Source organism: Aulonocara stuartgranti, assembly GCF_965226115.1.
Source record: "Aulonocara stuartgranti genome assembly, chromosome: 11".
NCBI lineage: Eukaryota > Metazoa > Chordata > Actinopteri > Cichliformes > Cichlidae > Aulonocara > Aulonocara stuartgranti.
Genome location: NC_138947.1, coordinates 17,070,935 through 17,095,174, shown reverse-complemented (window position 1 = coordinate 17,095,174; position 24,240 = coordinate 17,070,935). Strand labels below are relative to the sequence as shown.

The 24,240-nt window shown below is 39.6% G+C and overlaps 3 protein-coding genes across 3 annotated transcripts; 2 read left to right on the top strand and 1 right to left on the bottom strand.

Moving 5' to 3' along the window:
* Window positions 1-35: 35 nt before the first annotated feature.
* On the top strand, window positions 36-2,710 carry rab42b (RAB42, member RAS oncogene family). The gene is made up of 3 exons (XM_082551811.1): window positions 36-844; window positions 993-1,280; window positions 2,028-2,710. The coding sequence occupies exons 2-3, from the start codon at window positions 1,063-1,065 to the stop codon at window positions 2,476-2,478; spliced, it is 669 nt and encodes a 222-aa protein (XP_082407937.1). The 5' UTR covers window positions 36-844; window positions 993-1,062; the 3' UTR covers window positions 2,479-2,710.
* A 1,595-nt stretch (window positions 2,711-4,305) lies between these two features.
* taf12 (TAF12 RNA polymerase II, TATA box binding protein (TBP)-associated factor) lies at window positions 4,306-9,208 on the bottom strand. Its single transcript, XM_082550950.1, has 6 exons — window positions 9,048-9,208; window positions 7,665-7,885; window positions 5,842-5,919; window positions 5,533-5,647; window positions 4,809-4,897; window positions 4,306-4,667 (listed from the first exon to the last, which is right to left on the bottom strand). Exons 2-6 carry the CDS (start codon window positions 7,740-7,742, stop codon window positions 4,632-4,634), a joined length of 396 nt encoding a protein of 131 aa, XP_082407076.1. The 5' UTR covers window positions 7,743-7,885; window positions 9,048-9,208; the 3' UTR covers window positions 4,306-4,631.
* A 2,235-nt stretch (window positions 9,209-11,443) lies between these two features.
* Window positions 11,444-22,800, top strand: LOC309716870 (CD166 antigen). Its single transcript, XM_082550949.1, has 7 exons — window positions 11,444-11,840; window positions 12,465-12,586; window positions 13,159-13,357; window positions 14,500-14,645; window positions 16,659-16,803; window positions 20,951-21,095; window positions 22,074-22,800. Exons 1-7 carry the CDS (start codon window positions 11,789-11,791, stop codon window positions 22,159-22,161), a joined length of 897 nt encoding a protein of 298 aa, XP_082407075.1. The 5' UTR covers window positions 11,444-11,788; the 3' UTR covers window positions 22,162-22,800.
* Window positions 22,801-24,240: the final 1,440 nt, after the last annotated feature.

Below are 24,240 nucleotides of genomic sequence, written 5' to 3'. Positions count from 1 at the left end.
TTGTATTTTTTTTGGGGGGGGGGAGGTCCTGGAGAATACTACACCTACAAGCTGTAAGTATCTGTGAATGACTTTTCATAAATATGCTGGTGTCACAACTGCCTAAGGATGGACTTTTTATCCTACTAACCAGGACAGTGGAGAGGAAGCTTGTTGCTCTCCATGGTCCCTTCATGTAACTTGAACCCGTTCCATCACTGCATAATGTTAAGAGGTCACAGTCACTTTACATATAGCTGTGAGACCAGTTTGGCTTTCCCAGAGGATAAAAACCGACATTGTTATCAACTTCCCTTTTCAGATCTTCGCTGCACATATGAGATCATAAAGTGATAAAAACTGTTGCAAATAGTGTGGCAACTGTTAGAGTTGCCAACAGTCACCCTCATTTTGTATGTTTGGTGATGATGATGTCCCTACTGGCTCTCAACTACAGGAAACTGCACAGTTTCCCCTGATAAGTTTTTTTTTATGCAGCCACTACTTCCTTAAACTTCCCCCTTTCCCACATCTGGCCCTCCCTTTGTCCTTGTGCTCTTGCCCCTCCTTTAGTCAAGTATCAACAAGCAACCTTTAGAAGTACACGCCCCTGCAAAGCCACACTTGTGTACAAGCTTACTGTACTAGTTAAGATCAGCAGCTCAAATGGATCCACTTTGTGGGGAAGATTTTTCTACATACCTGCCCTCGTAGAGGATTTGAAGAGCCACCATGAGAATGAGAGCTGTACTGCAGTCACAAAAGGAAAGAAGCTTGGGATGGCTGTGAACACTGCTGCTGCATTGGTAGTGAGATTAATAAGGAGTGGCTTAATGCCTGTTTCTCAACATTTGGATTGTCAGAGGTAAGAAAGCAACTGGTGTTGAGTTTGTGTGGTAGATAGTCTCCATGAAGTTATGTCTCTTTCTTTCTCTTCAGTCTCAGTAATCTCTCACTATATTTGCTTTTAACCTTTTCTAATCTTTATGACAATCTGTTTTTCTCTTTCCCAGCGCTTGTGCACACCTTCATATCTCCAAAAGCTGTCATTCCTGTCTTAATCTCTTGTAACTGCCAGCAACAATGGACCTGACTTTGTGGCAGTACCAGTTCAGGATCATCATGCTGGGCGATTCAGCTGTGGGAAAGTCCTCCCTACTGAAACGCTACACAGAGGACTTGTTTATGGAGTCCATCAACGAGACAGTAGGTGTTGACTTCTACGTTCACTTCCTGGAGGTGGAACCGGGGATCCGTGTAAAGCTGCAGTTCTGGGACACAGCAGGACAGGAAAGGTTCAGGTATGGATGATCTTTGAATAAGATATATGCAGTCTACAATGATATGAGCTTTATGTTGGAATCCAGGTAACATTTATGTCGTTTTTAATGCATTAGGCCACATTACAAGGACCCTGTTCAAAAAATGAAAATTAGAGACACTTTAGTTGTGTGCGACAACTGAACTAGGGCCTATTCCGTTCACAATGAAGTTGTTTTGCTTTGTTTACTTTCAGCTATGATTGTGTATCCACCCTGTCAGTGCCACAAGATAGGTGTGTACTGTGTACAGAAGTGCAGTTTGTGCAATACTTCTAAATGGAAGATTGAGCTCTTTTAAATGTAATATTTTCCAGGCTCAGCGTATTTAATGAAAGAACTAGGAGAAGCATGCTTCATTCTGTCTCCAAATCCTTTATTTTCCAGTTCTCCAGCTGAATGAACTGAAACAAATTGCAAACTATGCCTGTTTGCATTTAACTTCACTCTGGATGGGATCTATAATCCCATTAAGTGAACCAAAGGCTTGTCCTGTTTTCAGAAATACCTGTTTAGATGAAGTTTTCACCACCTGACAGTTTAGATGACCTTTGGTTCAATAAATCAGGGGGAACTGTTTGTATGAATGCTTGTCCAAAAGAGCTGAAGTTATACACAGCAGCTGTTAACTGCTCATTAGAACAGGACATAAATGTTGATTCTGTTTGCCAGTGTGGGTTTTTCTATCTCTCAAGATTTTTTACCCCTTTGTCTCACTTCTTTCCTCAGATCAGTGACCCGCTCCTATTACCGCAACTCAGTTGGAGGCATGCTAGTGTTTGACATCACCCATCGAGCCTCCTTTGACCATATTAAAGACTGGCATGCTGAGGTGTGCGAGCGAGTACAGCCACATAAGGTTCTGTTCGTCCTGGTGGGTCAAAAGAATGATCGAGATGCTCACAGGGAAAGGGCGGTGAGCCGAGAAGAGGCAGAGAAGCTGGCCCAGCAGCTAGGAACGCCCTACGTGGAGGCATCTGCAAAGTCTGGGCAACATGTAAAGGAGTGCTTCGAGCTCCTCACTCGACGAATCTACCAGGGACTATTGAGTGGAGAGATAGAGCTGCAAGAGGGCTGGGATGGAGTCAAGTGCACTGTCCCACAGGCGCTACAGTTACAGCGAGCCAACATGCCTCAGCCAAGAACAGCAACTAAGGACAAGAAAAAGTGTTGCGGTTAAACTGTGGACATGTGGTGCCTATCTATGTGAACTCACGTGACTGTAAAAGCAATAAATAACTGTGAGCAGGTTGGATCGGTGGTGGCATTACTGTAAGGCACAAAAATCATAAAACACGCTGGTATGAAAAGTATTTTTGCACATTTTTTGTGAAGATGAATCTTTTAGAACTATAAGATGCTAGTATTTTATTTTGTGTTGGCTCTGTGAAATAAAATGGGGAAATAGGTCAGTTTAGTGTTTCATTTTTTTCTGTAACAGATATTTTTACACTTTTTGCTTTTTTGCCATCAGCAGGTCATGCGCTCGACTCCTGTTGTATTGATTATCATTTAATGAGACTGAACTTTTCACTGTAAAGCCCAATAACCTTTCCGATCTTGATATAGCTTCACCATTAGGTTAAAATTTAAGTTTGCTCAATGTCACTTGTAACACTGAGCTCAAAATATGCCTTACAAAGTACTCAAAGCTGCTAGTGAAGCTGTGGACTTTTAATAGAAAAATCTATATTCTGTATTTATAAGAGAAATATGGTAATTCTCTCTTTAGTGAGATGCCAGCTCCACAGCATATTACGCTAATGGACTTATGAGGTCATGGCTAACCTCAGTTCAGCTGGGGCAGAGGCTGTAATATGACAAGTTGTTTGTTCTTTTCTCTAATTTGTCTAATGGGTGCTAAAGATGTAATTGTGTCACAGTCACAATTATTCAAAAGTGAGAGAAGAAATGAACAAATCTAAATTATTGATTTCTCTACCTCGAAACCCGTACACTGGTAAAGTGGTTCCACCGGCTTGAAGGTTGAGGAGGTGAGGTAGTCTGCACAGCTCATGCCCACACAAAGACATTACAAATAGCGGTTTGCAAGCAGGTTTATGACTTTGAGGGGTCAAAAGTGATAGGATTGGAGCCACTGCTCCACAAAGGTATTCTGTATTTTCTTTTCAATTTCTATATTCCTATATTGTTTGTTCTGCCAGTAACTGGCAGCTATTAAGGTACTTGGTCCCTTGGTTCAGATTACAAATATTGTCTTGAGCCTTCATTTGTCTCTTCAGTTATTCTTATGAGCCTGAACAGTTGTCTTGTAACATGACTAGTAAACATCCTGCGAGGAACTGGTTGTCTGTAGGTGTTTCTGTGGAAATTCATTAAACTCTCAGGTGCATACATTAAATTGGGGTTTTCCCCCAGTGTCTCTGCAACTAAAACAAGGTCATTAAATGATGGCTGGTAGCCATCTGCTGTTTCTGAATATCTTTCTTTATCCTTGGTTGGCTGCAAGTATGCAGGAAGTCCATTTAATCACATCTGAGCCTTTGTGGTGTATTAATGTAATACATAGTGTGGCAATTTCACATCTACTAGGTAGCTGACTAATAAATGTGAAACAGCATCTCAGATAATTAACATATCCATGTAATTTGACCAACTTAAGTCTGGCAATACATACACCATACTCCAACCTTCCGATTGGTAATTTCAGTCATTAATTTCTTACAATGACAATTTCTTCCATCTGAAGTTTGGAAAATTGCATCCAAATAAGACAACGTAAACAAAAGAAAAATTAAAAACCAAAACAATATGCTAAAAAATGTGTTAAGGTTGGTGTAGTAGTTTACACCTGAATTAACTACAAAAACCTATAAAGAAGTATAATGATAATCATTGCACAAATTGATTCAATAAAAACAGAGGAGTCCCAATCAGTCATTTACTTTACTTGCAATATATCTAATCTAATGATAAATCTCTAATGAGAAAGGTAAAACCAAGTATTTTAGGAAGGCACGTGAGTCAGGTAACACTGACATCCAAGTAATGAACGATACCAAGAAAGTATTTTTATTGACAAAGATGCAATGGAGTTCTGCCAGGTTTAGCTTAATGGCAACAATACAGAATCAAACATACAAAGACCACTATTGTGCAATGACTCTGGCAAAACACATAAAACTTACAGAGCTATGACAATGAAACATTAATGTCAAGAAAAATACATCCACCAATACCACCTCTCTATTTTAGTCAAAAAAAATAAACAAACAAACAAAAAAAAAAAACATCCCAGTTGACAGGAAAATAAAAGAGAATGGGGGGGAAAAAAAAAAAAAAAAAACCCACAATAGGTACATCTTAGTCGTGCTACTTTTTGGTTGTCTTGCGGATCAGCGCCATTCTCTGAAATGAGAATAAATGAAAACAATTAGGCCCAGTGTTCATCATAATACAAACCAAATTAACCATACTGACAAATATAACATCAGCAGTTATTCTACCATTTACAGTAATCTAACATGTGCAGCAGAGGCAATCGCTCACCTGTTTGTGGGCCTCTGTGGTACAAGCCTTCTTGAACGGCCGGATCTCATCTGAGCCATAACCAGGAATCCACATGTTCCACTGGCGCTCTGAGAAAAGCAATGCACAATGGCAGCAGGCCACAGACTTTAAAAGGCTCATCGGGATTTACAATAGATATTGATATCAAAGTGATCATATCTGGCAAATAACCCAGTCTATAAGGAAAGATCTAATTTCCATCTCATTTTCAAAAATTGATATATACATGTTATTTTTTTTTTCTTTCAAGGCTTTTACAGTAAATAATTTAAACTCCCTCTGTGATATTCAAACTTATCACAGAAAGCACATAGTTTACCTAACATTTATCTGAAACCATCTACAAATATTAAATTAAGTTCTTATCATTAATATAATTTAAGTGATAAAAAAATCAATTCATACCAGACGTTTTTTATGCATATAAAGTATGCTAAATCACCTTGTGCTCTCAAAGTAACAACAAAATTTGAATATAAATAGCCAACAAATGATAGCAGCAAATAAATAATTCAAATCAAATTCTCATAAGGCATGTAGCACTGAATTAAATATAAGCCTTGATAATATTTCTGTAAACAGCTGCCAACCAATAACTGCAGAATAAACATTCTTACGTTTTTTGTGAGAGCTCAAGGCACACAGTACAACCTGACAAAATAAAGAATGACCCAATCATTCAAAAACGTCACAAGCAACTTACCTAGATGTAACTGAACATCTTTCACCTCCAAGGTGTTGGACTTGCGGTGGCGTGCCAGCTGACAGGCTGCCGTCACTACACTCTCTATAAAATCATCCGCAATTTGTAGCAGCATCTGAGAAGAAAACAGGGATTTTGAAAACCAGACAGCGAACTGAAGAAACCATCCGTTTCACTATAGCTTGGATACCATCATGTTAACAGCATTAGGCAAGTTTTAATTGCAGATGATGAAAAAATATGTAAATGTTATTCAATACAGAGAAGATCAAAAAAATCTTGCACAATTTATTTAAACTACTGACAAACCTCCTCAACGTCCTCATCCAGCTGCTCATTTGGGTCAATCTCTCTCACCAGGTCCTGCAGCTTTTTCTTACTTAGCACCTGGGAAAAAAAGAAGATGCATCCATCATCCTTTAACAAAAGCTAATGGGTGCAGTTGTGTGGTCTGCATAATACCTTAGTGATAGTAAGAGATAGAGATAGCACGATACCACTTTTTTATGTCCGATACCGATATCATAAATTTGGATATCTGCCGATACCGATATGAATCCAATATAGTGTGTTTTAATCAACAAAACTGTTTTTTAAATATCTTGCTGCATTTTGTATAAGTTCATACTCAAGTTTAAAACAACAACTACACTAAAGCTATTCTGTTATACCTGTATGCAAAAAAAAATATTTCATAGTTCAGCAATACTGATCAATCTAATAAACTTAAACCTACACCATCCTCCCTATTCTGGTATTTTAAAGAGTACTTAGCATAAATATTAAGCAACCTAACTAATAGGGTTCCAACTCCCAGCAACAACAAAAATAAATAAATAAAAAATAGGGAACCACCCCTCACGCTCCACCTCATGATGCTTAATCGACGTAATCAACCTTAATTTGATGCAGTGTGAAAAAAAATGCACAGAAATCAATTATTTTTCAAGAAATATTAAATAGATTCAACATCTTTCTTCAACAAAATTGCAGACTGCACAGATGGTACCTTCCCAAAGGAAAAAGTACTATAGCTTACTAGGGTATATTAGACTTAACAGTTACTATATACAATAATGGACTTCTATACATTTTACATCAGATTAAAACTTTGGGTGTAAGATTCAGATAAATATTAAATAATTAAAAGCTCGACATTTTAAATGAGAATAAGAAAGAAAAGTATGTCTTTGTGCCCCCTTTTCCCTGTTAATGCCCTATCGGCCCCCCTGGCTAAACTTTGCTAGATCCGCCCCTGCACAGTTACCAGCCGTCAGCTACATAGAAAAAGATCCTGGTGTAGAAAGTAATATTAAATAAATTCTAACAACAGCTGATCAAGCTTAAACGTGCTGCTGTTGTTCAGCCGCTGGTTTCCTCTGTCTGGTGCAAAGTGGGCCAAAAGCAAACAAGAGACACGGACTCGCGACAGAAAAGCCGATCAGCTGATCGTTAAGCAGTTTCATGATTGAAGTAGCAGCCGGAGAGCGAGAGGCAGTCGCTCGTTAAGCTTAACGCAGGAATGCTTTACAAACATTCAGAGATGGACTTACACACTTGCTTTACTTCTCTCGGGGATAACTTTGTCGGAGATGAAATGCCGGGTTGCTAGCGAAGCTCCACATGCTATCCAGACCACCGACAGGTCCCGCATGCCACAGCCGCTCTATCACGTGATGCCTACTGCTCCGACGTGCTAACGTTCGGAGGTGAGTTACGGCGTGTTCCAAGTTTTGTGAGGTGCTTTCGTGATATTTAATGGATCGGATTACATTTTTTATTTTTCTCCGATATCCGATCCAGTAATTTAGGTCAGTATCGGACCGATACCGATACGTAATATCGGATCGGTCCATCTCTAGTAAGAGATAAAAAATAAAATGAAAAAACACAATACAACACAGTTTTCTCACATTTAAAGCAAGGAGCCATAAGTTTTGCACTGATATTTTCATGATATTTCATGTAAAAAACAACAAAAAAAAAAACCCCAAAAAAACAAAACAAAGAAAAAGAAAGAATCTTCATGTAAAACAAAATACACTCTCAATCTTTTGCATTTTAAGAGGTGAAGTCAGTAAGTTATTACACAGATCCTGGCTTTGGTTCTACTAAGCAAAAAATTAACTAACCTGAGAGCCTTCTGGACTACTTCTACCCGCAGGGCCTGGTGGCAGACCCTTAACCACTGTCACAGTGCTGTTAGCCATGCTGGTGGCTAAAGGAAAAGCAGAGAGACTCTGAAGCGTCACTGCGGGGCAAAACAGTTGTGGTAGGTCTCTCTCGAACCCTCAGCAGCAAGTTGAACTCAGATGTGATGAATTACCTCTTTACCAGGACCGCAGCCGTGAATCTGAAATTAAAAGTCACAAATTAGAGTTACTACAGAAATTAATCACAGGTTGATCAAGCTGTTTAGGCTGAATGTCAGGACATTCATAAAAAATCCTTGTATCATCGTCTTCTTTGGCAAAAATGCAGAGTTTATGTCTTTGAAGCCTCTCAATTCTCAGAGCTTGAAAAAGGGGCCAACTGTCTTTGGGTTTGTGAAGCCAGACCTTCCATTTAAGAGGCTTCTTCAGTTCTAAGTCAAAGGAGCTTGCAAAGACAAATGGTGGGATGTCCAGGTATTTAACCCGTACTAGCGATCATCCCCTTTGGAGGTGGTCCTTAGAGTCGTTGACAGACTACTGATCATGAGCCAAAGTGTCAAAAAAAAGTGCGGGTCATTTCCATCACTGGGGGATAAGGGCAAAACTACTCTTGCCCACTCCATCATGTGACCTATTGAGGTTATGACCATCTACACCCACTGTGAACGACCATTATTGATATAATTAGAATGTCAGGTATCAACAAACTCATGATGATGATAATGGCCCACTCCTTTACTCACACCTTGGTTCATGTGATGAGTCACATTATTAATAGTGGGTTAACGACTCTCAGGACCACGTAAAGGGGAAAATTCCTGGGATGTCCCACCTTTTCTTTTTAAAATTGAATAAGACTCTTGGATTAAACGTCTTCAGAAACCTAAAGAAGTCCAGTTGCTTTCTTTATTAAAGCTCTCAAGACTTTCCTGGTTTTAAAGTAAAAAATAACACGAAGTTTTACCATAAAACCCGGTGCTTTATATTTACAATAAAGGGCCTTTTAGCGATAGTTGACTTTACTTATTGTTTACAACATTTATTAATAACTCTACTACCTTTACAATACCGAAAGTATGCATAGACCCAAGCCATGCAACTTAGCCGACAAACAATGGCATGGGTTTACTGAAAACATTAATCGAGTTAGTGAAAAATACGACACTCAAAATATAAAAACAACAGATCATAGATTAATCATGGCCGTGGAGTTTCACCGAATAAAACAAACAATAAAAAACACACCGAAGTTTGCGCTAACATTGGTGCTAAAAACAATAGCGGCTAACGTTAGCACCGAATCCGGTGGAGAATCTATATGGAGGCTAAATCTTAAAATTGTGCGTTAAATTGTCAACTTACTCAGTTAAACAAGCACTATCTGTCCATCCTTCGGCGTTGCTGTGATGCCAAATTTGTTGTTTGACACAAAAATCGTCTCTCACTTTCCCCTTTGGGTAGCTGGAAAAATAACCGAGGTTTCCTTTCAATACTTCCGCTTTGTTGATCTCCGTTTCCTGTGGGCGCCGCAGTCCTGGGTCCTCTACTTTGCCACCTGCTGGATGTTTCGTGGAATTACAACAACAAAAAATTGATCTTTTAATAAAGAAGCGTTGCTTTCTTTAGTATCTACACGAACTAATTTTACTAAAAAATAAAAGTTTACATGCTTCGAACAATAGTTATAATTCTTAGTTATAATATATATAATAATATAATAATAATATTTTCATCACATAACTTATATACTTATTCCTTTCCCTTCTGCACAATACAGTGCAAAAGTCTTGAGTCACCCATATTTTTAAATACATATTTATTTATTATTCATTATTACATTATGTTTATATATTTTATATTCTGTTCTCAAGGAGTTGCTTTCTTGTAATTCTTTAAAATTTAATCGAGCAATAGTTCTCTCATTTTCATTTTTTTAGTTCTTTCTCGTTCGTTTTCACTTCAATCATTGCACCTGAACATTTTCAAATGATTATTGTGTGATTGTGTGTTTGTTTTGGTTTTTATTTGTTTTCTTTTATACTATTAACACGGATATTATCATTGAAGCAAAAAAAAAAAAAAGAAAGAAAAAAGGAGTTTTTCCTTTCCATTGTCCCAGGCCAACACGGTTGTTCATAAAGGGCCATCTGATTGTTGGGCTTTTCTGTTTTCTCTGTATTATTGTAGGGTCTTTACCTCACAAAACAAAGCGCCTTGAGGCAACTTTTGTTTTGATTTGGCCCTGCAGAAATAAAACTGAATTGAAGTAAAATATCAGATGAAACTGGACAAGCAGAAGACAAAAGAAGAGGTGGTGGGTCCAAAAAGTTTCATCCAGCATATGAACAGTATCTGAAAGTCATGTCCTCAAGAAACAGAAGTCCAGCAAGAGAGATGTGTTTGGAAAGATGTATCTGGACCTTCAGTTGAACCATCTACTGTTCACTGAAGCCTCGTCAGAAATGGTCTCAGTGAAACAGGGAGAAAAGGCTGAGGTATGACAAATTACACAAAATTTATACAGAAAATCAACGACAACACGTCTTATAAAGTGATGAATCAGAATCTGAAAAATTTCATTCCTCGTCAATATGTACAGTGGAGGTCAGGAGAGCGATACAACAGTGAGTGTCTCAGCCATCTGTAAAACATAGTGGATGCTCTGTCACGGTTTGGGGCTGCATTTCAGCCAGTTCGTTTGGGGATTGTATGAAAACTGGTGGAATTATGAACACAGAAAAGTAGAACACAGATTTTGATCCACCATGCAATACCATCTGGAAAGTGTTAGCAATTGATCTCAATCACACTACCAAATGCAGTGAAAAGCCCACCATAATAGAAACACAAAGAACAGAGTTCAGGTTGTGTTGAAGAATAAAGAAGGAATGTATTTAATTTTAAAAACGTTTGCTTTATTTTAATGTATGTTTGTACGTTTCAATAAATCAACTGCACCTTTTTCCCATTTTCCCAGCAAAATATAAAGTAATGAGAAGTGGCTCAATAATTTTATAAGACACTGTAGTCTCTCTTTTTTTAAGTAATATGTTGTTTCAAGGCCAAAAATCTAACAAAACATTTCTTTGTTGTTGCTTTTTACTTTATTGGTGTTTTTATTCATCCGCAGTGAACAAATACACAGTAATCTCAAAATATTGCGCACAATATCCCCAAACCCCATGAATGTCCACTGCCCATTTACACCACGGCCACCATCGCTAATAATAACAATAAAAAACATGCAATAAAAACATTAAACCATGAAGTGTTTGACAACATATGCAGTGAAACGGCAATGATAATGAATTACCAATCACTCCCTCAGGGCGCTTTTTAGGGAAAATGGATTTTTATGTTTATCCAGTTCATTCTACTAAATGGAGACATAACAGCACACGAGAGCAAATAACATTTTATAGGATTTTGACAGGTAGTCTCTTTGCTCGGCTGTCTTGCATTGTTTTTAACGAGCTGTCTGCGCGTATTCATATAACTCGAACATGTGTAGGTCAGCGCATCTGAGGCCCACAGAGTCTGCGGTTCAGCTCCGGTTAACAGCTAATCAATCAAAGGTCAGAGAAAATGAAGCGTAAAACGCTGTGCTTCCCCGGTTTTAGATAGCACGCTCTGCGGTAACGTGTCACAAGTGCTTTCACATTCCGATGAACTTGAGCAGCAAAACACCGACCTCAACGAGTTCAGACGTGACAGACTCCACCGCCCTAAGAGACAAGTGACGCACCGCGAAGTGAATTTCATTATTGGAGCAGCAGCAGCGGTCCTTGTTTTGTTCACTGAGTTTACACTGCGTTCACTTTACAGTGTTTCTTGTGTATGTGACAAATGAGTCACAACATATTCGTAACTAGACTCAGTAAGTCGTGTATTTATGGTTTGGTGTTGACTGGTTGTTTACTTTTTTAAATGCTGGCTGGATTTTCAACTTTTCTTCGAACGCGCTTCCTGAAAATCACACGAAGAAGAAAGCCACACCTACACCCTCCTATACATAAATACTGAGCAAACTTTCATTTCGAGAAAGTGCGCAGGAGCCCACGACGTGTTCTCAGATATTTGTGTTGATATTGTTTTCCACAGCCATGAAAGCGCTTCTTCTTGCTGCAGTGGTCTCCCTGATTCATGGCAGTTATGGTAAATATTTTTCATATTACTCATGGACTTTTATGCGGTTCTCTCAAAGAGCTGAATATTATTTGCTCGTCTGTAATGAGATATTGGTTTAATCTTTCAGCGGGGTTCTGGTCTTCCTTTTTTCATAAATATATTCATACAGCTGAAGCCCCTGGGCTTCGTGTGGCGTCTGCTCGCCTGTTTGTCTCCTTGTCTGTGTGTCTCTTAGTTGATCTGTTCTCTTGAGGAAAGGCTTTGTTTTCCTCTTCTGTCACACTGATAGGTTTTCCCTTGCGACACACAGAGTGAAACAGGAAATATTGTTAGAATTATCGAGAGACTAACGCATAAGAGCAGCTAAATGTTTTATGTAGAGTGTGCGGAGGCCAGCCTCGCATTCAGTTCTTGTGAAAAAAATATGTAAACCATGTTATGCAGCACTTCTTGCCTGAAGTGAAAGAGAATCAGTCTCTGTTATCAACAGTATCCGTCAAGTTGAAAAACCTGTTGGTCATGTGCTTGTGGTGTTTTTATGAGTACTCCAAGGTTCTCCGGGAGGAAAGCTGTTTTGAAAGCAGTGCTCAGGAGGTACACCCACCTCCGCAACCTCTCACTTAATCATCTGTTATGTCTGTCCACATGCAGCGTCTTTGGTCATCAAAGGGCCAACTGAGCCAGTTTTGGAGGGAGACACGGTCACGCTGGAGTGTCTATACACAGACTCCGACCTGAACATCAGCCAGGTCCACTTTGAGGTCTACTCCAAGGTGAGCTGGAGGAAGATGGGTGAAAAAGGAAAAGAGTGCACTTGAAAAATATCACGATGTGCATGTCACAGCTCTGTTTGTAACGTTGGAGATTTTGTATACCTGAGAAGGAGCTCACTGCTATGATTCATTACTGTTCCTAAATTTCGTTTTTCAAAATAAAGATTAAACTTTCTTATAACTATCAAAAGTTCAGTAAACATTATCACTTCATAACATGTAACTCCTAAAAATGATCCACCACAGTAATTCCCAGTAATGACAATGATTATGTAACTTTTCCTCCTGAATATGATATTTCAAATGTAATCAGATGGCTGCAAAGTAATAATTCAAGACACGTGACTTTTATTTTTTTTATGTTTAATTAAATCATTTTTAAATCACTAGGGATGTGATTACTATTGTATAACCTTAGACTGCTAATGTGTATAACTATCATATTAATTTATTTTCTCTGAGCTTATGTAAGCTCAAAGAAGTATTATGCAGCAGAGAATTTTCATTACTGAAAAGTAAATGTAAAAGAAGACCTCTCTTTTTCTTTTTATTCCCCTCTTTCTCTTTAACAGTACATGCATGGCTGGCGTCCCGTTATGGAGAGATATTGGTGCTTCTACTCACTGAAGATCCAGCAGCTCGCAGACACGCTAGTGCTGTCTATTCCCCATGCAGGAAGGTACTACGAGGGGCCCTACCGCTGTGTGTCCAATGACGAAAACGTGACCGAGCCAGACAACTCCTCGCAGCCCCTGTCCTTCAAAGTGCATTGTGAGTGTGTCGGGTGGCGTGGGTGGGAGCTGTGAGGAACAATGACTCTGTGACGCTGTGTTTTCCTTTTGACAAATAATTAACCTTAGATCGTTATAGCGTCTGTGTGTGTGTGCGTGTGTTGTACATGTCAAATAGGCATCTGCAAAAATCTAGATAAATATGTGAGTAGAAAATAATGCATGGTATTGCTGAATTTCACTTTCAGTAAGGAAAACACAGGACAATTTGAGATTACTAGTATTGCTAACAAAGGGACGAGGATAAAACACCTAAATATACACCGGTAAACAGTCTAAAACAATTGAACAGATAAACTGCGAAACCAATTTCCGTCATATTTCCCACCCAGCAGGAGGTAAAGACAATCTTTCAGACACTGTGGACACAGCTCTCTTCATAGTGAGGGATAGAAAAACATATTAAATATTAATAGACATATCTATACAATGGCACTGCAGAGGTTGCACAACAAAAACAACAGGAAGTAGAGCTCCGATGCAAATATGTACTCTTACCTACGAAAGATTGACCGCAGTTGTTTTATTTTTTTTTCCATTCGCTTCAGATAAACAGAGCCGTGTCCCCAGCGGGGCGGCTCCAGCTTTAAGGTATCCGTTATCAATGCAAAGCTTCAAGAAATGTCATTCATGGCATAGCTAGTCAGATTTTCAGTGCCCTCTAACTTCTCAGTGGCCATCGAATCGACCATAATGTTGTTTGATAGGCTCCTCAGCCTCACAGGGGTGATCAATATGAGGAAAAGATTAGAATGGACTGTAGGACCGAAGGAGAGAGAGAGGAGGAAAGAAGCCAAGAGCTGGATGGACGTGGGCCATCTATTGAGATAGAAGAGAAAATGAGCCATTATTCACAACATTGCCTCTCTAAAGACTTCAATAAGATGAAGCCTATTATCATTATTATTGACCGCTTGGTACAGTCTGTACCACAGGGAGGCAATCAAACTTGAGCATTTATGCTCAAATATACTTAAAATATCTGAGTGTTTACCAGCTGCTGCCACTGCAAACATATGTTCAGTTACGGCCTGAACGGTTGACAAAGTTGTTTCAGCTTATATTAAATTTCCTGCTTCATTAATGCCCGATCACACGTTCTCATTCCCGACTGCGTCTTAGATATGGGGGAGCTGTCACTGTCCAGGGAAGGCTACACCGGATACCTGGGTACCCCACATGAGCTGAAGGTGCGACTCGGAGACGACGTGGTGGTGAAATGCTCTGCCAGCTCATCAGAGGAGCCGAGCTACTTCTGGTACAAAGAGGTGAGAAAGCCTCGGGAGCGTGCACAGTGGCTGTGCCCTCATTATGCTTTTGGAAACTTGTCATTCTCTCTCTCACCACTCTCTCCCTCCCGCTCAGTTTGACCTTTTTTTTTTTTTTTTTTACTGTCCTGTCTTCTTCCATTCTCACCCAGTCTCTGCTGGCTTCTTGCTTCAAGCACTCTCTTAGTTTTCTCTCCTCCTTTTCTGTTTCCCTTTCTGACTTTGTCAAGCCACTTGTTTCCCCTTGCCCGCCGTCTTTCCATCCCCTTCACAGAAGAAGTGCTCTGTATTTAAGTGACCGGTTGGCTTGGGCACACCACTCGCTGGGGATTGCAGCTTGCCCACTTACAGAGGATTAATAGTTTAATGAGGTCTAGACAAGAGCCAGTCAACCTGAAAACAATTATGCGGATAGATTTCTAATGATTTTTTTTTCCAGTGTTTGGTTAACCGGCATTGAATTATTCAACTGGGCTCTTTGCTGAGCGAAGAAACTCTTGCCCAAGGGAAATTAAGACATCGCAGTGTAAAATGCCAAACTGACAACTGGCATGGCGTCCAAGAATAAGTTGATGAGTCAGGAAATACACCGAGTCTTCACAGTGAGAAAATTATATTATGCTTTCAAGGTGTCAAAATCGCAACTTGTGTAAGAAGTGTAATGAAGCTATGCAACTATTAAGACATCTAGGGACATGCAGACACACTTGCCAAGTTTCCCGTTTTGTTATTCCTCTTGATAAGTTGGCTTAGGGTTAATATGCTTGTTAAAGGGTCACTGCTAATCCGGGTTTTAAATGAGCTTACAAGTCCAAATCCAATTCAGTGGACATTTTATGCTGTTAATACTGTTTGTCCTCCACATGATCATATGTAATACTTCAAGTTTTTTTGTGGCTATTTAATGTACAACACTGTCACTTTGATGAAGACTAATAATTATAACCAGTAGAAGTGACAGTGTATTGTATGTGCTCACAAATCACTTGGGACCATTAGAAAAAAAGGAATTACGCATTCAGGGAAATAATACGACCAAACAATATGTTCATGTCACAGTTTATGTGAGCGCGTGTGTGTGAGTTTTTCTGTCTGTGTCTGCAAGCCCACTGTGTGTTTGACAGAAATGGATGTGGGGTAGAAAGTGGCGTACAGTTTGACAGACAGCCGCCGTGGGCACATTGGCCCCCGGTAATGACAGCAGGACAGAGGCAGAAACAGGCCACTGCTTTGGGAGCCAGTGGATTTGCATACAAAATGCTGCTTTGGCCAGACCTGGCCTTTATGGGAAATCCTCTTAATTCAGATCCATTCAAATTGAAATGGACTTTCTTGGCAGGAACTGTAGCTCCCAGGAGCCAAATCATTTGCATGGTGTAATGTTTTTTTTTTTTTTTTTTTTTAAACTCTCCTCCACGCTCATTTGTTTTTCAATCCTTGTGTTTGGCCTATTATTTGTTTCCTCCCATGTTGGGCTCTATCTCATAATAGTGCTGCTATTTCTGTATCAACAATTCATCCTTCTCCCTTGCCATCTCATTATGTGTTGTGTTAACAGTGTGTTGTTGCAGCATCATTCTTTGCGGATGATGGTGTTATCTGGGTTATTGACTTGTGGTGATGTGTGTTCATTCATTGGGATTATTGCTCAGGTAAATACGTTTGATTTGGGACTTTTGGGGGCTGCTCTCTGAGGATCAAACACCCACTGATATTTCTGTCTTTCTGTCCCATTACCAGTCCATCTGTTTCTTCCAGTCTAGATTTCACTTGCTCTCATTTTCCATCCTTGCACAAGTCTGCCTAAAAACGATTCCCCTTTTTCTCTTCTCTTTTTTTTTTTGTCACATGGCAGTATATGTTCTCTGTTTCATCTTTTGCGCTCAGCTAAGTGCAGTTTTAATTTGTATGTGTTTAGCTGTTTGTCCTAAGGCTGCGAACAGTCTGGTAAATAGACATATTTTCCTCCTTTTTTCATTCTGTTTTTCTCCACCGTATGTCTTTCTCTCTCAGGGAAGTGACTGGGTTCTGCCCTCTTCTTCACTGAAACTGTCAAAATTGAATGCGATGGATGAAGGACAGTACACTTGCTCTGCTAGGCATCCATCTGTGGAGTCCCTCAACAAGAGACGCACTATCAGCATTACTGTACTGCCGGGTAAGAAAAGATTTACCTGGGTGAGGCCTTTTGTCCTTTGTACTGATTTTTCTACATTTCCTCTTTCTGAAAACTAGCTATGGTTTCCTTGTAACTGAGGGGAAATTTCATCCATCAATATTAAACATCCCCTGAGCAAAAACAAAACTAAATATTATGTTCCATTTCCTTTTCGCAGTCAAATATCACCAGAAAGGTCAGGTATTAGGATACTTTTACGTCAGCAGGAGCGTATGCAGAAGTTGTCAGATACGAGACGCCAACCTTTGATGCTTTAAATTTATGGGAAGTACAGTACAGGCTTGAGGTTTAATGTATCTGAAGGAGAAATTACAAAGAAATATGAAAAAGGCCACATCGCCCCAACAAAGACATTTATTAAAACACCTCACGTTAAAAAAAAAAAAAAGGGGGGGGGAACAAAGTCCCAAAAGAAATTACCTCTAAAATGTCAAACATGTAAGAAGGTCATACCTGAGGATATAATACATTTTAAATATCATAAACAAATGGTAATAGTACAACTGCCTCGACTTTAAAGGATAAGAGGGTAATTATAAGAAGCTGTGGTTTTACCTGACCTTTGATTCCTTTTTTTCTTTTGACTGAAATATCAAGTGATGGTGTGTAAATGAAGAGCTCTACTGAAGAGTTGTGAAATTTAGACATTATGAGCCATTTTCCCACTGTTACATCTAAAGTCCTATAGTCCCTTAGACATCATACATATACATAATGTACAAATGACGGTATAATATATGACGACAATAACTGACGAATCAGAAAGTGTAAGATTTTGTCAGCTCTGTATGCAAAAAAGTTAGGACATTAAGGCAATGGTTTGAAAATTGCTTCAAGTTTGGGTTTAGTTAAAAAATGAAATGATTCAGTATAAGAAGAGCATCACAGATGCCAAATCTTTCATGAGTAGAGATGCGGGAGGGGTTCATCATTCATAAAACTCAGCAGTCAACATAAAATTGCAAATAATTTGGACGTTTATCATCTGAAATCCAATACTGAATTAAGTTAGGGTCCTACTCAGACACGCTGCACTAAAACCAGACATGATTCTGTAGTAGAAATCATTGCATACGCTCAGGAAGAGTTTTAAAAACCATCATCAGTAAACATAGTTTGCAAGTTAAAACTCTACCATGCAAAGAAATGAATTTACAAATGAGGCACATAAATGATGCCAAAATCTGGTTCACTGAATCAAAATGAAAAATAATTTTTGACAATTGTGGTCACCACATCAAATGGGAAGGAAGCACTAAATTAGCTTTTGTTCAATTCAGTTGTATTTGTTATCAGCAAGCACTTGGTGACAGTGGGAAGGATAAACTTCTGGCAGAAACAGGTTGTGACCGGTTGAAAAGTGAGGGAGGAAAAGGGAGAGTATAGAGAGATGAGGACAAAACAAACCATGTAAAAGAGTAGACAAAATGCAATGACATACAGAAGGGGTGTATAAATATATCAAGAGTGAAAGGAAAAATTGCTCAGAAACTCCCCCAGCAGCCTGAACCTACAGAAGCACAACTAAGGGATGGTTCAGCCTCACCTGATCCAGATCTAACTCTATAAGCTTTATGAAAAAGTAAAGTTTTAAGCCTAATCTTAAAGGTAGATCTATCTCCCCACAGCTTTTTATCAGTGCACAGTGGAGCATTAGTTCCCATCGCATGGGTAACATTAAAGTCTGTAAAGATCCTTGAAGCCTGACCGTGTATAATGGTTTTAGAGCAACACATGGTGGCAACCAGATGACTTTTTCAGGAAACAAAGACGCTGCTAAACCACATTCTGCACATTACAACAGCATGACTATGTAGTAAAAGTACCCAGGTGTTAAGCTGGCCTGCCTGCATCTCAGACCTGCTATTCATTACAAAAACAAACAAACATTTAGAACATTGTTAAATTAAAAGCCCAACAGTTCAGGGAGACCCTGTGCAGCCGAAATCCCATAACCAGAAAAAAAGTAAAAAACATTTGCTTTAAAAACAACACTTGGTCTCTTTAGAGTGTTGTTAAGAGACAGGTAATCCAACACCATGCATATAAACTAGGGCTGCCACAAACGATTATTTTGATAGTCGACTAGTCACCGATTATTTATGCGATTAGTCGACTAATCAGATCATCATCCACTGGACGTAAAACTACAGCTTATTGCACCAGCAGCATCTGCTCTTATATAACTATCATTAGCTTACAGCTTTAAGCTTTTAAGGTGCTAACTAAAAATAAAGACAATATGATAGTTTATTCAATTTTAATGAAATTTGCAGATTGTTTTGGTAAAGTTTAATAAACTCCTTGCTATCTAAAATATAACAGGACACCGGAGTATATTCTCCAGCATCTCACACTTCTGATAATCAGCTGTCTGCTTGACGTTTATTCAGCTGTGTAAAAACTATAACTTTAATCTCAGCCAAACCGATTTACTCAGGAACAAATAAAATACTAAAAAAAAAAGCCAAACAACAACATTTTTAATTTATCTAAGTGACTCATATATATTTAACCTGAGTCGCGAAAGACGGCGGTGGGTTTGAAAACAATTTGCTGGGAGTCCAGTGTTCTCACGGCGCTAGTGACCTAGCCCCCGGCTAGCTATCGAGCTAGTGGGTAACAGACGTCTCCGAAAACGTCGGAGCGCTTTTGAAAATATGTGGTGTCCTGATAAACTGAGCCGATATTTGAGGTTTACACAGCTACATTCTCGCCTGAAAATATGTTAAACGTTTATTTTGTGACCCAGAAAGAATAATAAGAGTAATATTAAAACTAACTAGCTACCGCCATTGTTGGAAACTAAGCTGGGCCGCGCTATGAATTCTGGGACACAGCTGCTTCTTCTTCTTCTTCGGGGTTTAACGGCAGCTGGCATCCTTGTACATGCAGTGCTGCCATCTTCTGTTTCAGTCCGTTATTACACTCTTAAATCCTGCTATTATTCCTGCGTCTTTTGCGATCTTACAAAGCTTCAAACGACACGTCGACTATTAAATCAGTCGTCGACGATTTTGATAGTCGACGTAATCGTGACTAGTCGACAAATCGTGGCAGCCCTAATATAAACATGAAGTTGTTGTTAGCAATAAAGTGATATAAATCTTTTATATTTTTCCAAATATAAAAACAATCAAAAAAATCAGTTTACTTTAGTTTCATTTGCAAATCAATGCATTCTTGCATGCATTCACATTGTACTCAGCTTTAGGTATTTAGGCGCTTGCACAGTCTCACTTTGCCTTTGTCTAAAATCTGCATGATAAGTGATTTTTTTTTTTTAATCTTATGAAACATGATGGTTGCTTTCAAGTACAAAAGTAATTCCATTACAACATTATAGCTAATCCAATTAACAGAAACTCATCAGTCTTCATCGTCTTCATTGCTGATCTGTGAATGATTACAAACTGTTAACACACTGCAGTGTTTAAATGCTATTCTCTCACCCAGTAGGAGCTTTATAGTTCCAATAGTTGAAATTATGCAATCTGTAAAAATGCAATTAAGCCAATAATAATAATGGATTGGATTTATATAGCAAGGCACCCAGAGCGCTTTACAATGCCACTATTCATTCACTCTCGCATTCACACACTAGTGGAGGCAAGCTACAGTTGTAGCCACAGCCAGAGACTGACAGAAGCGAGGCTGCCATATCGCGCCATCGGCCCCTCTGGCCAGAACCAGTAGGCAGTAGGACACAACAACCAGGACAGAGAGCCCGGGGATCAAACCGGGATCAAACCGTGTTGCCTCCAACATGTATTTGTTGTTGCCTCCAATACTCGTAATCTTAATTTTTCAGTGTTTACTTTATCCGCAGCTCTAAAGGCTGGATTCAGAAAAATCCCTCTTTTTTTTTTTTTTTTTTCCCCCAAACATTACCATTAAATTGGGAAATTGTGCACATAACAGGGCCGATCAGCCAGTTCTTGCAAATTGTAACAAGCAGGCTTCTTGAAGCAGGCTGTAACAGTTTGAACTGTGAGGAATACAGTCTTTTCTATCACAAACAAGCATAAGGTTGCCTTTAGAAGCTTCGCCTGGAGGCAGAATGTGAATACTTTTGCTGATTTCGCATTCCGTGTGATACATGTTTTCCTTCATGTCTGTCCCACAGAGGATGCCCACTGGTATGAGACAAGTGATGGCCGTCTCATGCTGATGATCTCGGCAGTAGCTGTAGCTCTTGTGGTGTTCATCCTCTCGATGATTGTATTCCTGTGCCGCAGAGCCAAAGAGACCAAGACCAGCAAGGGACCCATGTAAGAAACAACTGCGTGTTTGTGTCTTGTCATCTTAAGTCTTCACTTTTTAGATGTGATCTTTTTAAAGCGTGTTTACAATTTGATGGATTGTGTGTCTTCAGTGCAAGAGAATGTTTGTGCTTGTTTATCTAGTCACCCTCCCCCTCCTGTTACCCAGAGGATAGCTTTTTAAATGATTACAGCAATTTCCACAAAATTTCACTCTGTCTAGTGTGATATCATGTGAACCAAAGTCATTTCGGTCACCGTGTAAGTGTAGGTGTGTGCGGCAGTGTGCACCTTGGTGTATGCTTCACTCTCTGACTGTTCTCTCAAAAGAAAAAGAGAGGATGGAAAAAAAAAAACTTTACATATGTGCCGACTTCCACCTATTTGAAAAGGCATTTACCATCATGAATATTAAATTCAATCTCAGAAGCCCTGATCCACTTGACCTCATCCTTGATCTTTTTCGTCCTCCCTTTGCTCCCATGCGTTTCCACGCACTTCCTACTCGCCAAAGGCTCGGGCTTATGACAGTAGGTTAAATTCTCTGTCTAGTGTAAAAGTATAAAGAAGGCTACAGCAATTATAAGGAAATTAGTGGAACTCCCATTAATCGTGAAAGCTGACAGTGCCTTAATGTGCACCGTGACCCAATGTAGCTTTACCCATTAACTTCTTTTCCATGTAGATTAAAAAAAAAAAAAAAACTGTTACAAAAGGCAGAATTTTCACAAGATTCTGCAGCAATCAGAAGTTCTGCATGTTTGTAGTGGCCTAAAAACAACTACTAAACTTTACAAACCTGTGCTGAGTATACAAGCATGTGTGTACAAATAGATACAGATAAGAGAGGGAGAGGATAATGTACTTTCATATCAGCAGCCAGGTGCGCTTCCAGTGCTTCCTCACTTATACCTTTCGAGCACCTACTGAGAGATCGATATACTGATAATCATGCTCGTCTTTCTTCTCCTTTCTTCCTCTCTCCAGTGATGACCGGTCTCAGAAAAAGCCGATCTACAAAGCAAGCTCGGAGTCCCTACCCTCCACTTGCGGAGACAATCAACCTCTGGTGTAACTGCAGAGGCAGGTGGAAGGAGAACGGATGAAAGGATGGAGCGAGAGATGGAGTTGTTGTCCATAAAAAAAATAAAGAATGTCATAAAGCAGTAAATGGGTATATTGGGAGACATTATAGGGCAGAGTACAATAAAAATCAGCAACAAGCGGGGTATTTAAAAAAACAAAACAAAAAAAAATCAACTGAAGGGCAAGTGATTGCTTTAGAGATGCCTGAGCAGCTTGGCTTGTGAGCGCACGCTGCAATTCTGCATCTTGGACAGAAAGGTGGGCAATTTTCCTTTCATGTATACTGCAGTGTGAAAAATGGCGGGCTACGTTCTTAGAAAATGATGATGAGGATTCTACTCGCAGCGCTATAAAGATGCTCCATTCAGTTTTCTTCTTTTAGTTGCACACATAATTGCTCAGCTGTGTATTGTGAATGAATCGTTTGGGTGATAGGACAAGGTTTTATGTTGTTGATTTGTTTCTCTTTCAACCTTCATGTTTTCCAAAGCAGAACCAGCTCAAAGCGTCTTCGAGAAGGTTATTGTAATCTCTTTACTGTGACAGCTCTCAAGCACATTGCACTCGGATATTTAATTTAATGTAGTTGGGATTTTCTGTGGTATTAAATGGCTTTCAGAAAATATTATTTACCATCCTCCAGTGTGCCATTGATTTTGTTCCATTTAAGAGACACTAAAGGGGGTGAGGAGTATTGACAACATGGTAAGAGCCGGACATGCATGCTTGCTTGGCCGCACATCCTCTCCATCCAATGCCATCTCAAGCTCGCATCAGCTTGTTTACCAACCTTCCTCTTCGGTCTGAAAGACCTTACTTTGAAGCGATGACCTTTACTCAGAGTACTGTGCATGTGCATTCTTGCCTCTATTCCCATCTGCCCGTAAGCAGAGAACTCAGCCCTCAGTCAGTTTGTATACACGTGTATGGACTTGCATTCACAAACTAGAAACTCTCATAATGTGAATAATCGCATTGGCAAGTAACCTTGAAAGCTTTCCCGTCAGTTGTAAGGGCAGACAGTGTTGGCCATTACAAGTAAGTTCTATTTTAACTAGACTAGATTAGTCTTCTCTGTCTCCCACCCAACCCCTCCCCAAAAAAAGCATCACAGACTACAACTTCATCTTTTTAATTTTCTCCTCTGTTGCCTTGTAACCCTTAACGCTGTGCCTCACCACCACCACCACTGCTTATTACCATAACCGTGCTCATAATGCTGAGAATTTCATTACGCTTGTCTGTTGAAGTTATGTTGGGTTTTATGCGGTTTTTATTATCGTGTGTGGTTGACCGTAGGCCGTTGTTAATAATGGGCAAAGCGGCAGTTTAACACTGACACTCCATTAACGGGTGCATGCGCCACAGAGCACAGCCAGGATAATGTTATTAAACTGATTATTCAAGCCCCCTGTACAGCTCAGCTCTGCAGCAGCAGCCTTCCTTTGTTTAGCATTTTACAGACTCCTTGTATTTCTTCTCCAACTCTACAAACTTCTGCTTGCTTTATGTCTGAGGTCAACCCAAGGAATGTGGAAGCATCAGACAGGGAGACTATAACCACAACAGAAAGACTTAGGGGGGAAAGAAACATGCTTCATAGTGGGGGAAAGAAAAAATACAATGTTGTGAATTTAAAATGCTCTCCTGAATGTTAAATGCCAGTGAGCACCATTTCGTTTTGGCCTTTGAGTCAGTCATGAGTAAATCATTCTGTGCTCCCTTGTGGATTTTGGTCTGGGGGCTTCTGATGTGCGGCCAAAAAAAAAAAAGAGACACAAAATTATGTATCAGGAATTTCACACACTGGAGCTTTCCCTGAGGTACAATGCTCTGGTCGGGAGAGAGGGAAGTGAAGTTTACAGTGACATTTTGACCTTGACAGTGTCTCGATGGATAAAGCACCGGACAACAGCTTAGGTGCTGTGCAGTGCATACAGATTTCCTAAAAGTGTTTTGTCTGGTGCACGCAAGGTCCTGTCCGGATAAGGATGCAGATCTGTACTGTGGCATTAAAGCTAAATAGCTCCTCACTTATGTCCGCAGTTTGTCAAGTACCCTAGCTGCC

Excerpts from the sequence above, each read along its gene's own strand:
- taf12 (XM_082550950.1), bottom strand. The coding sequence starts at position 7,742 with ATGGCTAACAGCACTGTGACAGTGGTTAAGGGTCTGCCACCAGGCCCT. Across the intron at positions 4,898-5,532 it reads AGATGTTCAGTTACATCTAG|AGCGCCAGTGGAACATGTGG; the intron begins GTAAGTTGCTTG and ends TGCTTTTCTCAG. Across the intron at positions 4,668-4,808 it reads CCACAGAGGCCCACAAACAG|AGAATGGCGCTGATCCGCAA; the intron begins GTGAGCGATTGC and ends TTCTCATTTCAG.
- LOC309716870 (XM_082550949.1), top strand. The coding sequence starts at position 11,789 with ATGAAAGCGCTTCTTCTTGCTGCAGTGGTCTCCCTGATTCATGGCAGT. Across the intron at positions 14,646-16,658 it reads GCTACTTCTGGTACAAAGAG|GGAAGTGACTGGGTTCTGCC; the intron begins GTGAGAAAGCCT and ends TTTCTCTCTCAG. Across the intron at positions 21,096-22,073 it reads AAGACCAGCAAGGGACCCAT|TGATGACCGGTCTCAGAAAA; the intron begins GTAAGAAACAAC and ends TCCTCTCTCCAG.
- rab42b (XM_082551811.1), top strand. The coding sequence starts at position 1,063 with ATGGACCTGACTTTGTGGCAGTACCAGTTCAGGATCATCATGCTGGGC. Across the intron at positions 1,281-2,027 it reads GCAGGACAGGAAAGGTTCAG|ATCAGTGACCCGCTCCTATT; the intron begins GTATGGATGATC and ends TTCTTTCCTCAG.